The sequence below is a fragment of the Eutrema salsugineum genome, unplaced genomic scaffold, assembly GCF_000478725.1.
Source record: "Eutrema salsugineum unplaced genomic scaffold, Eutsalg1_0 scaffold_9, whole genome shotgun sequence".
NCBI lineage: Eukaryota > Viridiplantae > Streptophyta > Magnoliopsida > Brassicales > Brassicaceae > Eutrema > Eutrema salsugineum.
In genome coordinates this window covers 2,077,994-2,094,085 of record NW_006256342.1, presented here as the reverse complement: position 1 = coordinate 2,094,085, position 16,092 = coordinate 2,077,994, and the positions used below count along the sequence as shown (strand labels likewise).

Here is a 16,092-nt window from a genome sequence, read left to right as displayed (position 1 = left end):
GTTTTTTATTTTTGTTTTTTTATCAAATAAATAAATAGATCACGACGTTTTACTTTGACTGGCGGTAATAAATTTCTAATATATCCTCTTTTTAACATCGACGGTTGTTAATACAAAACGGTGTTGATATGTGTTCATCTTACCGTTATAAGCGTAACGTTCCCTAGAATTCTGGGTTTATTCTATTTTATTTTATCACCGTCTTGTCAACTCGACCAGTTAATCCGACGACGTTGCTCATCGTAACTTGATGGGAAAACGAAATAATAAATAATTAGTTTTTATAAAAAAAATAATAATAAAAAGACAAAGACAAAGAGAGGAGTTAATGGGCTTAAAAAGTAGGGCCTAATATCTAATGGCCTGTATAGAAAGTTTGTCTGTGTCCTTTCCAAAAGAGACAAATCTCTGCCCCCTTCTATTTTGGCTCCAACCTGATTAGTCAACGCTTCTTCTTGTATTTGTCTTGTGGCCTTTCTCTCTTTCATCTTCATATTCACTCACTCACCTTGTAGAAGACCTTCTGCTTCAGGGTCCCCACGCTTTGTGTCATTTACCTTTGTTTTGCCCATCTTTCTCACTTTACCCTTATTTCCCTCTAGTTACTATAAACCAAAGATGTTTTTTTTTTCTTACATCGTTGTTGATTTCACATTCCTAAGTCCAAACTAATTTTCAGGATATGTAACATTTTTGGATATCCTTAAAATTTCAATTGGTTACAGTTGCTAATCATAAATAAAATCGTAGTAGAAATGCTCGAATTTAGATCCATGATTAGAACAAATCATCAATCATTAGTCTACTCAAAACTATATTTTTGTTGAGAATGAAACTTCCACAGACGGTAATGTTAGTCTTTTAAAAAAACCTAAAGATCTATGAATCAATCATGTTTATTTTGTTGACTATTGTCCCTAAATTTCGCAAATAAATTTCAGCTACATAATGTTAATCGTTAATCTGATTTTTAAAAAGAAAAACAGTAAAAAAATTCATAATTTGAAGTAATATGTTGAAAGATATCGATGAATCAATAAATACGAAACAACAAAAAATAGCACTAAATATGTTGATCACTATTACTGATACCAACAACAGCCAAACAAAGACGATCATAAACTGTGTTTTCTTTCTTTGGCAATTAACCGCATGATAATATAGTAACGTACCTAAGCCTTTACTTAGTCAGAATAAGTCATTGTATAATTTGAAACTTTTTTATACAAAATCGATTATATATAGCTACCAGAACCAAAACTGACTATATCAATGTTCTAACAAAACTAACAATATTTGTGAATTGTTGGTTTCCGGTTATACAAGCACTAAGGTTTTGGCGAATATATCATCATCCCGCTGACAATAATCTATTTTACTAAATATCAGGAGCTTTACCAACAAAGGGACTTTTAATTTTAAGATATATGTACACTTGGGTTGACATAGACACAATTGGGGACCAATGTTCTATATATATGCGGTATGTTGGTATAAAGGTCCCTTCGTAATGGCAGCGAATATCTCATTTTAATAGTGTTGTGTGTTCTCTTTTGGATTTGATCTTATAATATGCACTAGATTTAAGAAGTAAACGCTATACAGACCTAAAAAAAGATAAATAATATGTTTTCACGTGTCTGTATTTGGTTAACACTATTAACCGGTTCAAGTGGATTGCACGGTTTATACGACCGGAGCAACCGGTACAGTCTGAAACAAGCGAGATGTCAATCTTGGATGAAAAAGAGAAGCATATTTTCTGTGATTCGTTCTGAAAATGCCCAAACTCAATGAACTTTGGGGAATAAAGTTTTATGCTCTCTTCATCAGAAAAGGAGCTTTTTTCAGTAATTGGGAAAATTTATTTGGTAGAGAGGAATCTTATAACTTTGGGTATTTTCTGATATATATTATGATATACATATAAGAAAATAATATAACGACACTGCAAAGGTGGGGCATTTATCTCAGATCCTTAACATTTCATGTTTTATGTGTGAATGAACTTTAGACTAACTTCTAGATGGACATTAATAAATTTGTGAAGATAAAATATACAAAAAGGAAACGCGATTAGGTAGAAGAACTGTAGAGGCTTGGTTCATAGGTTTGATTTTCGCAAGAATTTTGGAGTTGCACTTTTGATGGTACAATTTGCATCATATGTTTCTTTAAGTTTGTCTTAAACAATTTGAGTGAAGAATAACTTTGAAACTGTGGGAGTCCAATTCATATAGTTATCATAGAATAAAAAAATCGAAACAGATTTAAACCAGAAACTCTGTATACGGATGCACCAATTGCATGCCAAAATAAATGGTTTTATATCTTAATACATATTCTCATCCTTCTAGAGTATATATATATACACACTTTACTAACAAATAGTAGTTTTAATTTGGCATAAGAACAATATTTTGAGCGTCAGCATCTTAAAAAAAAAGGAGATGATTAATTAATAAGTCACGAACGGTGAAGTGCATTCAATTGTTTGTATTTTTTTTATAATTGTTACTGTACTCTAAAACCTAGTAAACGTTTTTAAGAATACACGTCTAAAAAACGAGACGTTATTTATTTGGGCTCAGCTTGTTTCGGATACTATAACTGAACGAACTAATCATATTATTTATCTAGGGATAAACGTTTGAATAAATCTCAAAAGGTAAATATTAAAGGAAAAAAATAGAGAGCGGTGATAATATAAGATATATAGGTCATAGTCTTGTCAATATGTTAATAATTAACGGACAAGGCTACAAAAGTAGTAGTAGAAGTAGAAGAAGGAGATGATGATAACGAAGACAAAGTTGTGTCATAAGTGTCTTACACTATCTGTCTTGGAAACTGGGGATTGCCATTAGGCCCTTTTGAGCTTTTTCTTCAGTCACTACCGAATCCTCTGTCTCTGTTGGCAGCTTTAATCCCAAATCTATTCAACTCATGCAATGATCTTGGACGTAGAAACTTCTCCATTTCAAATGACCCTTACATCACCTTTTACTTTTTGTTCCATCGCACGGCTGATATAGTGATATTAACATTATACTATTATAGTATACATTATGAAAATCAGTCTTTTATTATTTTTCCTCCAGTTTTTGTAAAATAGCAAGTCTTTTTTAATGTAGGGAATTACATGAATTTTCTTGACAACGTTGAGATATAAAAGAAAAGAAAAATGGAAATTCTGATTTGATATAAAAAATAAATAAAATAACTTGGAATGATTAATCTCCCCTACTCCCAGTGTCGGACCAATCAATCTGGATGTCTGCGTCTAACTTTTTAAAATATGTTTTTTTATATATTTTTTTCAAAATAAAAACAATAAAAATGAAACAAAAATTTCATAAAACAATCAAACTCCATAAACAATCTATAAAAAAAGAAAAAAAATCCAATAAAATATATAATTTTTTTGCTAAAATATAGATTTTCTTGCATTAAATTGTCTCAGTTGATAATAAATCTAACCCATTTTGTTGTTTCAGTGACAAAGATAACTAAAGATACCCAGCTAAAACGAACTGAGGAATGTAACGGACCATAGGTGGACGTAGATTCACTTGGGGGGTGTGAAGGGCGAAACCCCCACGGTACGGTTTTCTTATTGGGCTAGATTTAGATTTTCTTTAACTAGTGGGTTTGAGAGTCGGATTTTTGGGTTATAAATACAATACATCTTATAGATCAAAAGTTTGTTTATAATGGGACATAAATAAAAAATATGCCCATTTATAGTGGATGCCGCAATATGCCCATTTTAGAGTGGATGCCTGCGATGGTCGTCTCCCTCGCCTGCCCTCAAAACCGGGTCTGCCCACTCCCCCCTTTTGAATTACAATCCTATGGATGGTTTCATGATGTATCAATCAGATATGTTTTAATTCATTTGCAGCTAGTATTGGCATTTAACCACGTAGTATGCGATATAGTAGCGCGTTCTAATGGTAGAAGGTTTTGGTATAGATTTATAGCCCAAACAAAACATGTTTAATAAATACAAACCCGTTTATGATATATAAGTTTAACGAACCTAAACGGGGTTTGACGCAGTTAAACGGATAACCTCCTCCACTCTTGGATTTTGGGCCTTGAGTCCGATCGGCGATCCACATTCACATTTCTGATTTGAATGACTGAATCCACGAGCCCAATACCATTACCAACCCATTAATTAGAACAAGCTTTACACATGGCTTGCATCAGTGTAGCCAGGTGCATCAGGATACATAATTTCTTTCCAGTTTTCTCCGATTCGAAATATTAAATTGAACCCACGATGAAAAGTTTTAATCTTCTTGACCTAGTCAAAATAACTTATCTAACAGGAAACAAAATTGTCAAATAATCTAGCCGCCAATGTGACAAAAGAGCACTTACTCGAAGACGAACCACTCGCTAAAGTTACATTAGACTTAGGTAGAGAGGCAGCCTGACAGAGAAAGACACGTGGTGGAGAAACCAGCTATGACTGGGTCAACATCTTATCTTCTCTCTCAATTAGCTGCTTGAATTTTCATGTTTTCTACTAGAAGACGTTGTGTGTTCAATTTGTGGGTTAAAATACATTGTACGATGAAAAGTAAAAGACTAACTCACCATCATTTCATTATAAATAGAGATTAATCTTTGGCTTATTTCCTCACACTAAATACAAAACATTCATATATTAGAAAAACGAGGCAATATAATCATGGCTAAGTCTACTACCATCATCACCATTCTCTTTGCTGCTCTTGTTTTCTTTGCTGCTTTTGGTAAGTATGCATGGCAAAATGAAATGTTTTTTTTTTTTTAAAATTATTAATTAGTAAGTAACCTTGAGATATATCTATTTGCAGAAGCACCAACAATGGTGGAAGCGAAGTTGTGTGAGAGGCCAAGTGGGACATGGTCTGGTGTTTGTGGAAACAATAAGGCGTGTAAAAACCAATGCATTCGTCTTGAGGGAGCACGACATGGATCTTGCAACTATGTCTTCCCTGCTCACAAGTGCATCTGCTACTTCCCATGTTAATTAATCTACCAAACATATAATATATGGTGTTTGTGTGTGTATTTCCATAAAATAAGTCTCGTGTCATTCTATGAGAGTGACCTTATGACATGTACCATATACGCTTATGTTGGTTTGTTAAAATAATATAAGTTCTGTGTTTCTTCTTGTCCATATTTGTCTTAAAACCAAAAAAAATATTTGTCTTCAACATTATGACACGGAGATTTTTGATATTATTCAAATTCGTCAATTAACCTTGTCGATTTTGGTTTTTGTTTTTTTTTTCTCTCAATATCTCTGGATGGTTTAGAAAATTTCAATTCGTCCATTCTAATGTTCCTATTAAGGCATCAGTCCCATTAAGTATATCATAAAATATCCGATCAGAATCATGAAAACAACCACAAGTTAATCATCCAGAGATAAAAAAACAATCCATGTGGGGGCAATGCCCGATTCTTGGCATGTGTAGAGAGTGCAAATGCATCGGTGTCTCTAGGTATATCGAAACATTGTAGTATATTCACTTAACGTTGACCTAATACAGACCCGATAAAGACCCATCTCGGAATCAATATCCACTTACGTATTTGAAATATTGAATCAGCGAGCCCAATATCAACCCATCAACCTATAAAGACCCAAACCCAACCGGTAATATATGGTGCCATATGGGTTGACTAATATGCTATCGTGTCATGGACATTTTTACTAATGCGGTTGCAGAAAGAGAGTCAAGTGGACATACTAATGCGTTGAGTAAAGCCATCCATTTTTTTTTTTTTTTCCAAAGATTGTTATCTCATATCTATACATGAATATTTATGAAAATTTTGTAGGAATTGTAGTCGTTCGTTTTTAAAAGGGGTCGGACTTCTTCAATCTTTTCATATACTCCTTTTTTTTATCACCACACTTCTTCCACATATATAATTTATTTCAGGTCGGACTTCTTCAATCTTTCCATATGTAGCTTTTATCACCATACTTCTTCCATAAATTAATTTTAATTTCACAAATCTTTGTCCATTTAATGTCTGACAGTGACACTATAAGAGAACAAAATGTTTGGGATGAAGCAAGAACATATATAGTTATGAATAAAAAAAGAATAATTTAAAAGATGTAAATCTCGAATTGACAATGGAACGAGCTATATAGAAGGTCTGCATTGGTGTCGCCAGATGCATCATGCATCATGCATGGTTCATTCTTTCATGTCCAGATGCTCCTTCCAAATTATTATTCCCGAACCGTTTAATCTTTCTTGACCAAGTCAAATTAACCAGACGTCCATGGGAACAATCTAACAACACTCGATCGACTGACTCAAGCTCAGCCGCTTAGGTTACATTAGATATAGACATATAGTGGCAGCCAGATAGATGTAGCTGCGAAACCAGCCATCAATTACAAGGAGCTAGTCAAACAAAAATATCTTTAACATTTGAAGATATTTTCCAAACATCTTAATATATATCTTCACAATTCTTACATTTAAGGCCCTAAAAAAAGAAAGAAAGTCAAACACATGTATCGTACGATAAAAATTAAAAGATTAAGGATCAATTTGCCCAATAACCAAAAACCAACTCAAAATAAAGAATATAGTCACTAGGAATTAATTATAACTATAAGCAAACAAGCATCGAGCGTTGATGTGTAGTCTCAAAACTCCCTCACACAAGTTTCGCATTATCTTCTATGTGTCATTACTATTTTGATACACAAGTTTCGCACTATTTTCTGTGTCATGTACTATTTTGATAAATAGACCCTATTTTCATATTGTTTTTCATTTAATATTTTAATATAAATTATTTAAATCTCATGATTTTACTAAAATACGCATTTTCAGCATTCGAAATACATTGAATTTTTAAAATTGGATATAGATATTTTTATTAGTGAAGTCTATTTGTAACTAAGAGATAATGTAATTATATCGAATTACAAATAATCAAAATATTGTATCATACTATTAAATCATACGTAAGTTAACTATAAAACTAAAAATATTAAACTCTAAATACAAAATCTAAACAGAAGTTTTCCAAACAGTATATATTCAAAAATTAAAATAATGTATTCTTTTAAAAAAATAGCATAAAATGTTGTTATATCCGATGCTGTTTATCTAAAAAAAATAGTATTGCATCCTTAATTATAATAGTTATCCATTTTTAAAATAATTCATACATAAACGAATTTCAAATATAAAATACTAAACCCTAAATCCAAAGCTCAAACTCAAAAAAAAATGAGAGCTTCAAATCCTATAAACAAACTTAAAACTTGAAATGGTGTTTAAGCTATAACAATAGATTAGAAGCTGCTGTGTTTTATAAAGAATTTGAAAATGATGTATTTTCTTAATTTTGAAAGAAATACTATATATTTTTGTGGTCTACATAATTACTGTACTTTCAAAATGATGTATTATAAGTAAATTCAAAACTTGAAAATGATGTATTTTTGTAATTTTGAAAGAATAATTATATTTTGTAGTTGCATTTTAAACTAAATAGAATAGAATAGAATAGAATGTGATTATGTTATATTTTGTACGATGAGTTCTTAATTATAATTGTTTATCCAATTTTGAGAAATTTGTGTTTTGTAGAAATTCTTTATTTTGCATGTTTTTTCTAGTTAGAATATTAACTTGAATCAATATTATTGAAGAAAACTAAATCAAATAAAACAAGATGGGAAAAATTAAAGGAAAAAAAAAACGAAAGAAAAGACCGAGTAAAAGTATGATGCATATAGCGTGTGAGGGTTACTTAATTAATATTTTTAGGAATTTTGGTAATTCATTATAATTTCCCAAAGATTAAACCCCCATCATTTCACTATATATAGAGACCGATATTATGCTTATTTCCTCACACCTCACATACATATATACATACATTCAAAAGAAAAAGTAGTAGTTATGGCTAAGTTTGCTTCCATTATCACCCTTCTCTTGGCTGTCCTTGTTTTCTCTGCTGTTTTTGGTTAGTAATGATCTTATCGACAAAATGAGTTATCAATTTTCTCTTTTCAGGTTTTTTTTAATGAGTAGTAATTAACTGTGTGAGATATATGTATATGCAGAAGGACCAGCAATGGTAGAAGCTCAGACGTTGTGCGAGAAGCCAAGTGGGACATGGTCAGGAGTCTGTGGAAACAACGATGCGTGCAAGAATCAGTGCATTAACCTTGAGGGTGCAAAACATGGATCTTGCAACTATGTCTTCCCATATCATAGATGTGTCTGTTACGTCCCATGTTAATCTACCAAAGGCTCTTTGCTGCTTGCATGTCTATTGTCTAAAATACAAAAAAATAAGTCTGTGTCACTCTAGTGATATGACATGTATGTTTGTGTTTCAATGTTTCGTTTGGTTAATAATAATAATAATAATATAAACTATCATATAGACGTATCAGAGCCGCCTTTTAGGTGCAATTGGAGCAATTGAATAAGGCTCAATTTTTTTTTTTTAAAACAAAACTTAATTTTCATTTAAATTATGCATATAGATATGGACTTTTATTTTTGAAAAAATATATTTTGAAAAGCCAAGCATACGTTTCTATAAATTTTGCACAAAGCCTACAAACAGTGATTTCCAATTTCTTTTCATGACATGCAAAGGTTAAAATATGGTAAATAAACAGAATAACAGATAATACCCCGGGAAAAATTTTTAATTTTGTTTTGACACCTTGAAAAATGATCATTAACACATTAATATCATAACAAAAAAAATTTTGGTGACAAAAAAAAAATCAGAACAAAAAAAAATTCTATGATACGATCACTAACGTTCGAAAAGTTAAAATGAGAGGAATGCATACAAAGGATGAAACATAGGAAGGGTTTCATCCTTCAATCTATAATCTCCTTCTTTAACTATGTTTGTGTATTATGCAGAATATTTAAATCTAAATAAAAAAATGTACATGGCCTTTCCCCTTTTTGCACTTGTAGTCGTCCCCGCCGTATGTGGAAAAAATTGAGAAGGTTTGATCTACGATGAATTTGGAAAATATCAAAATATAAATAGCAAAGAAAAAACCTTTTAATCTCGTCTATTCTTTTGATACCTCGTGTTCCTCGTATCACAATATTTTTGACAAATGACAAGATCACCAGTGTAATTAAAATTCTCTGAGATTGACTTCACTATAAATCTTGGAATTATGAATCCGATATGCTGAATCATCAATACAAATTAAGTTCTTAAGAAGTAATTAATTTTTTGATTTCTTAACATTTGTTCTTCATATCAAAATTTTCTAGCAACGAAATACTAAACCGTGAAGTTAGTTGGCAAACCCTAATTGAAATGACATGAATTTTAAGTTGTGTGAACATGTTAAAAAAAAAAACCTAATGTGAAATGAATAGATTACCGAAAAAACCAATGATAGAGAAAAGTGGAAAACGTTCAAAAAGGTTTTGATAGAAAAAGTCTTATTAAATGTCAATATATTGGAAAGGAACACGGACATAGATAATCTCTCCAATTTATTAAGCTCATGTCGTGGGTATTGATTCGTCTATGCTATTATTAAAATCAAAAAGCAAGCATCAGTTAGTATATGTTTACTATCACCATTTAACACAATCGATAAAAAATACTAAGTATAAAATTAAAAATAAAGAAATGTGAAATAAACTTGAGAAAATAGAGCAAAGTGTTAGAGAAAAGCAAGAAGTGCTGACTAAAAAGATTTTAGATAATTGCAGAGGAAGAACTGAAATCGTGGTTAAAGAACAACGAATGTAGTGTAGAAATCGTGGGTCGGGACAACGTTGGCGACTATCGGAAAAAAAAAAAATAGTAGATAGGGTTTTAATAATTTGACATCAGTTATTATAACCGTAACAAATATTAGCATCGATTAAATTAACTGATGTAAGTATTAACATCATTTCTTGTAAATGATACATAGTAACATTTAGAATCGATGTAAAATTTTCTATAATTGATGCAAACTATTTGCATCACCACTTCCAGAATCACTTATTTAAATGATGTAAAATTCTTTTACATCACTTAAAATTGATGTAAATATAAAAAATAAGTGATGTAAAACACTCTTTTTTTGTAGTGTAACAATAATTTGAGTCTATCTATATGTATACATTAACCAAGACACTAAGAGCATCTCCAATGTATTTTTCTATTTTTGCTTCTAAAATGGAGGAACTTCAAAATGCAGTTGGATTTCTCTCCAATGTATTCCTCCATTTTCAACTCCAAAAGAATATTATAAGAATATTCTTTCTTTTTGTTTTATTGTTAATTACTAATAATGCACTCTATTTATAAAAATTATAAATAAATTCATTTTTTCTGTTAAAACTTTCATAAATTATAATATTATTTTTAATTCAACCACTATAATATAAAAATAACATTACACACAATTTTTAATTCAAAACTTTTTTGTTCCAAGACTTGAACTCGATACAAGATCCGAATCTTCGTGCTTATGTTCAGAGTGAACAAACACGAATTTTACAGAAAATGGCTGAACAATAGCAATATCAACAAAATCTACCACAATCTGATTCGTTTGGACAATATTTCAATGATCTTGGTGGATTTGGAAGCCGTTTACCGGATTTTTATTAATCAGTTGTTGTATTAAATTTATTTATGTTATTTCTAATTTCAGTACTTCTTATGTATTTTTAATTTTATGTTATTTCTAATTTTATTTAATCTTATTATATTTTCTATTTTCTATTCTAAAATTTTAAATTTATCTATCTTTTATTTTAAATTAAATATACATAAAATAAAGGATTAAATTATAAATTAAAAATATAGTTTTAAGAATTAATGAAAAGTGAAAGACTATTGTGTAAATAAAAAAATTCACCTGCAAAATGGAGTTGAAAATGGAGTTACTCCATATTTGGAGGAAAAAATAGCATTTCTTCATTTTGGAGGTGAAAATGGAGTAGAGTTCGAGAAGATTTTTCCCCAAAATAGCATTTAGAGGAAGAAATAGGGTAGAGTTGGAAATACCCTAAATTAGAAATTAGGATCTCCTAAATTTTATTTTTGATGCCTTTTCTAATACACTATCAACACGGCCAACGAAAACTATGGAATTGGCCGGTTAGTTAACAAAAAAAAAATATATTTTTAAAAACTCATAATTTACAAGTTTTGGATCGTTGCTTAAAGGCAAGAAGTCATTCTGGACTGTTTCTATCTCGCCTTTCTTACCTGCGGGTTGGGGCCTGGAGGCACATTCAAAGATAATTAGATTTTCTACTGCTAAGCAAATCAGATAACAAGGCTGTCTATATTTGTTTTGGCGGAGAAGATGTTGCTTAGGAGCTTGTTTAGTTGTGTAGGAGACAGAGGTGGAGCGGCGTGAAGCCGCGAGTTACGGTCCCTCCAAATCATGTAAGTAGCAGCGTTAGATACTAACTTTTGCATAACAAGCAAGTCGGTCCAGTTTGTAAAGGGAGTACTATGGATCGTAAGTCTTGTAAGAACACGAGTCCAGAGGTGCTGATGCTACAAAAAATCAGCAGGTGGATTTTTATACCCGTTTTCACTTCCCTAGAATCAGGAACCCAATACCAACCTATCAATCCGAAGAACCAGATCCGACCCGGTGATGAAGATCTTATCTTCTTTAGTCTTGACCAAGTCAAATTAATCAGCACTAGCTCAGCCAAACCACTAGCTTAGGTTAAAATTAGTCAGATCATGAAATCGTCCATAGGTATAGATAGTTGGTGGAGGAACCAGCCAATCAGCCATAAGCTATTATTAACTACTTGCGACTTAGATACAAGATGACATACTCACCGTTACACTATAAATAAAGTTTGATCTTAAGCTTATTTCCTCATACATAACACATACATACATTGCAAACAAAGCAATAAATAATCATGGCTAAGTTTGCTACCATCATCACGCTTCTCTTCGCTGCTCTTGTTCTCTTTGCTGCTTTTGGTGAGTAATGATTTTATCATATGCATGGCAAAATCATGTGTTTACAATTTTCCTTTTTCTTTTCTGATACTTAATTAAGAGACAAATATTTATATATACAGAAGCACCAACAATGGTGGGAGCACAGAAGCTGTGCACAAGGCATAGTGGGACATGGTCGGGAGTTTGTGGAAACAACGATGCATGCAAGAATCAGTGCATTCGACTTGAGGGAGCACGACACGGATCTTGCAACTACGTCTTCCCATATCATAGATGTGTCTGTTACTTCCCTTGTTAATCTACCAAAGGCTCTTTGCTGCTTGCATGTCTACTATACAAAAAAATAAGTCTGTCACTAGAGTGTGATATGACATGTATGTTAGTTTGTGTTTCAATGTTTGGTTTGGTTAATAATAATAATAATAATATAAACTATTATATAGACGTCTATCAGAGTCGCCTTTTTAGGTGCAATTGGAGCAATTAATTAAGACTGAAAAAAACAAAAACAAAAACTTAATTTTAATTTGGACTTTTAATTTTTAATTTTTAACAAAATATATTTTGAAATGTCAAGTATACGTTTCTATAAATTTTGCACAAAGCCTACAAACAGTGATTTCCAATTTCTTTTCATGACATGCAAAGGTTAAAATATGGTAAACAAACAGATGATACCGCGGGAAAAAATTGTAATTTTGTTTTGACACCTTGAAAAATGATCATTAATACATTAATATCATAACAAACAAAACAAATTATATGATACGATCGCTAACGTTTAAAAAGGTAAAAAATAGAGGAATGATGAATCTTCGTCTTTAACTATGTATGTGTATTATGCAGAATATTTAAATCTAAAAAAAAAAAAATGTACATGGCCTTCTCCTTTTTGCACTTGTAGTTGGCCGCCGTATATGCATGTTGCAAAAATTGAGAAGTTTTGATCTACGATGAATTTGGAATTGGATATCTCAAAATATAAATAGTAAAGAAAAAAACCTTTTGATTTCGTCTATTCTTTAGATGCCTCGTATTCCTCATATCACAATATTTTTGACAAATGACAAGATCATGTCCTGTGTAATTAAAATTCTCTGAGATCGACTTCACTATGATATTATTGGAATTATGAATCAGATATGCTGAATCATCAATACAGATTAAGTTCTTAAGAAGTAATTAATTTTTTGATTTCTTAAATTTTTTTCTTCATACCAAAATTTTTAGCAACGAAATACTAAACCGTGAAGTTAGTTGGCAAACCCTAATTGAGATGACATGAATTTTAAGTTGTGTGAATATGTTAAAAAAAACAATACTTCTTTAGAGCTTGATTTTGTATTGATGGTTCAGAGACATTCAGCAGCAATCAGAGGTGGAGCGGCGTGAAGCCGCATATTACGCTCCTTCCGTGTAATTTTAAAAAGATGCCTAACGCATCTTGCATGGTTACGTGCCCTGTTCCGTCGCAGTAAAATGGCTTCCTAGGCACCCTCCTCATAACATTGTTGAGAATGAAATCCAAAAACAAGAATGAAATCCAAAAACAATGTTCTAATCTCCACTTTCACGAACTCCTGAATTACGATCATGGAAGCAAATTAATAGTTACTTCTTGTAATTAATGTACGTCTAGTAGGGATGCAAAAGGTATATTCAACAAAATATAATATTCTAGTCAGAAATTTTGACCTGATAATTTTATTTATATGATTTTCTCTGTTTCACTTTCATATATTGGTTTTCATTGTTTTCAACTTCCAGAATGGCAAGGAAATAGGCTTACACTGTTATCTTCGTCCTGATAGAATATAACTTACTATCTTGTATATCTTGTACGTTAATACTTTACCGGTCTTCCTGATTTTGTGTAATCATTTTAGCTTTTATATATATATTTTTTTTTCACTATCCATCTATTACAATCATATTTGGCCCATCGTATTAATGATCCGTAAACTACTATTGATTAGCTCGTTATGATCGATTTGGGAAAAAATAACGCCTCTTGTTCGAGCTTCTTTCGCAAGACTATTCCTATATATAGCGGCCTGATTTTGTGTAATCAATTTAGCTTTATATAGCCTAATAAATACATAGATCCTCTCAAAGGGAATTTACCATCTTTCATGTTACGGACTCTCCAATTTTGTGTATTTATTTATATATTGATACAAATTAGTTCTGTCTCAGTTAGTCGCAAGAGAACTCTGAGTTTACAACTTTAATTTGAGCGTGTCTTCTTCTGAGTTTGCTACTTGTTGTATGTGGCTCGTGCTGGGGCTCTCTTAATAGGGCAACGTAGCAAGCCTTTGGCACGTGCTGTTTTTATCAAAGTTCGCGGCTGAGACGATGAAGTTGAAAACAGTTTTTCTTTCGCTTAGTTTTTCGAAATTTTTCAAAAAGGGATTTTTTTTCCTTCTCGGTGGTACGAATTTTTCAGAGGTGAATCCACGAATTTGGATGCGATTTTAAAAATAATCATGTAAAAGTAATACAAAATTTAGAACTTCGTTAGTCCGCACCCTCTTGCAAATTTGTTCGAAGCCACTATGTATTTAGATTGAACTACAAGTTTAGATTTTAGTTGATGGTTGTGATGAGATCAATAACATCGAAAATATCCTAGTTCAAATTAAATGCGACCTGCTCATCGACATGGCATGGCAAGGAATGGATATTTAGTTTCTTGACCAAGTCAAACAGGGCGGCTATGTGAACAGTCAATAGCTACCGAATCAAATTGCAACTTAACAATTTAGCTAGCAAAGTAGTAATGAAACCAATCATTGATCAGTGCACTGTTTATCAATAAATTATAGTATGAATTTCATCAAAAATCCATTTCTCTTTGCCGCTTATCCTCCAAGATGTATTAGAATAGTAAAACTTCTTAATATCCAATTTCATTGGTCACTAAATGTATTAAAGAACAAAATTCTAATAGAAACAGTTTTTTTTTCTTCTGCAATTCTAATAGAAACAATTAACTTTAAAATTTATATAATAGAGTAAAAATTTATTCCTTACAATATTCATCTTTCTAGCTACTTCCGTGTTACCTTTGTATACTTAGAAGACACTGTGTTATTTGTAGGGTTATCACATTTATTTTACGATTAAAAGTTAACACTAAACACCATCATTTCACTATAAATAGAGGTCGATCTTATGCTTATTTCCTCACACCCACATACATACATACATACATACATTCAAAACAAAAATAATAGTCATGGCTAAGTTTGCTTCCATCATCACCCTTCTCTTCGCTGCCCTTGTTCTCTTTGCCACTTTTGGTGAGTAATGATCTTATCATATATGCATAGCAGAATGAGTTTTAAAGTTTCCTTTTTCTCAGATTATTTTTATGTTAATTAACCGTGAGATATATCTATATGCAGAAGCACCAACAATGGTGGAAGCGAAGTTGTGCGAGAGGCCAAGTGGGACATGGTCTGGTGTTTGTGGAAACAATAATGCGTGCAAGAGTCAGTGCCAGCGACTTGAGGGAGCACGACATGGATCTTGCAACTATGTCTTCCCTGCTCACAAGTGCATCTGCTACTTCCCTTGTTAATCTACCCAAAATTCATTAGATGGTTAATACTGCGCGTGTATTTTACATAAAATAAGTCTGTTTCACCATCCATGCGTGATTTTATGACATGTATCAGATATGTTTATGTTGGTTTGGTTATAGTATAAAGTTTTATATACCACAAAATCACCCGTCTATATATATAAAGCTGTGCATAACATCATGTTCAGTTTACCCTTTAAAAAAAAACATCATGTTCAGTTTAATAAAACAAGTGGCTTACTTAAGCTAATTCAAAGTAAACAAAAAAATGTGATGGCGTATTCAGTATGAATAGTGGTTTTGCAGAAAGGATTGGAAGGGCATATATCTTGAACAGTTAAAAAATGCCAAAAAGAAAAAAAAATGTATATACGGTCAGAAAAATTTGTGTTCTATTTACCTAGATCTATACGGCTGGTTTGGCTATAGAATGCTGAATGACACAGTCAAGCGGTCTCGGAAAGGATTTTATTATTTGTGGGTTGATTATTAAAGGTCCGTTAAAAAAAAAAAGATTATTAAAGGTGAATTTT

At 31.7% G+C, this 16,092-nt stretch overlaps 4 protein-coding genes across 4 annotated transcripts; all 4 read left to right on the top strand.

The window, feature by feature from the left end:
• Positions 1 to 4,656: 4,656 nt before the first annotated feature.
• LOC18009285 (defensin-like protein 3) lies at positions 4,657 to 5,176 on the top strand. Its single transcript, XM_006390205.2, has 2 exons — positions 4,657 to 4,766; positions 4,851 to 5,176. The coding sequence occupies exons 1-2, from the start codon at positions 4,703 to 4,705 to the stop codon at positions 5,024 to 5,026; spliced, it is 240 nt and encodes a 79-aa protein (XP_006390267.1). The 5' UTR covers positions 4,657 to 4,702; the 3' UTR covers positions 5,027 to 5,176.
• A 2,724-nt stretch (positions 5,177 to 7,900) lies between these two features.
• Positions 7,901 to 8,447, top strand: LOC18008536 (defensin-like protein 16). The gene is made up of 2 exons (XM_006390204.2): positions 7,901 to 8,010; positions 8,111 to 8,447. The coding sequence occupies exons 1-2, from the start codon at positions 7,947 to 7,949 to the stop codon at positions 8,287 to 8,289; spliced, it is 243 nt and encodes an 80-aa protein (XP_006390266.1). The 5' UTR covers positions 7,901 to 7,946; the 3' UTR covers positions 8,290 to 8,447.
• Positions 8,448 to 11,883: 3,436 nt separating this feature from the next.
• On the top strand, positions 11,884 to 12,423 carry LOC18008341 (defensin-like protein 4). Its single transcript, XM_006390203.2, has 2 exons — positions 11,884 to 11,991; positions 12,093 to 12,423. The coding sequence occupies exons 1-2, from the start codon at positions 11,928 to 11,930 to the stop codon at positions 12,269 to 12,271; spliced, it is 243 nt and encodes an 80-aa protein (XP_006390265.1). The 5' UTR covers positions 11,884 to 11,927; the 3' UTR covers positions 12,272 to 12,423.
• Positions 12,424 to 15,143: 2,720 nt separating this feature from the next.
• Positions 15,144 to 15,716, top strand: LOC18008797 (defensin-like protein 3). Its single transcript, XM_006390202.2, has 2 exons — positions 15,144 to 15,275; positions 15,381 to 15,716. The coding sequence occupies exons 1-2, from the start codon at positions 15,212 to 15,214 to the stop codon at positions 15,554 to 15,556; spliced, it is 240 nt and encodes a 79-aa protein (XP_006390264.1). The 5' UTR covers positions 15,144 to 15,211; the 3' UTR covers positions 15,557 to 15,716.
• The last annotated feature ends 376 nt before the right edge of the window (positions 15,717 to 16,092 follow it).

Coding starts and splice junctions, on each gene's coding strand:
- LOC18008341 (XM_006390203.2), top strand. CDS start 11,928: ATGGCTAAGTTTGCTACCATCATCACGCTTCTCTTCGCTGCTCTTGTT. Junction 11,992..12,092: donor TGTTCTCTTTGCTGCTTTTG/GTGAGTAATGAT, acceptor TTATATATACAG/AAGCACCAACAATGGTGGGA.
- LOC18008536 (XM_006390204.2), top strand. CDS start 7,947: ATGGCTAAGTTTGCTTCCATTATCACCCTTCTCTTGGCTGTCCTTGTT. Junction 8,011..8,110: donor TGTTTTCTCTGCTGTTTTTG/GTTAGTAATGAT, acceptor ATGTATATGCAG/AAGGACCAGCAATGGTAGAA.
- LOC18008797 (XM_006390202.2), top strand. CDS start 15,212: ATGGCTAAGTTTGCTTCCATCATCACCCTTCTCTTCGCTGCCCTTGTT. Junction 15,276..15,380: donor TGTTCTCTTTGCCACTTTTG/GTGAGTAATGAT, acceptor ATCTATATGCAG/AAGCACCAACAATGGTGGAA.
- LOC18009285 (XM_006390205.2), top strand. CDS start 4,703: ATGGCTAAGTCTACTACCATCATCACCATTCTCTTTGCTGCTCTTGTT. Junction 4,767..4,850: donor TGTTTTCTTTGCTGCTTTTG/GTAAGTATGCAT, acceptor ATCTATTTGCAG/AAGCACCAACAATGGTGGAA.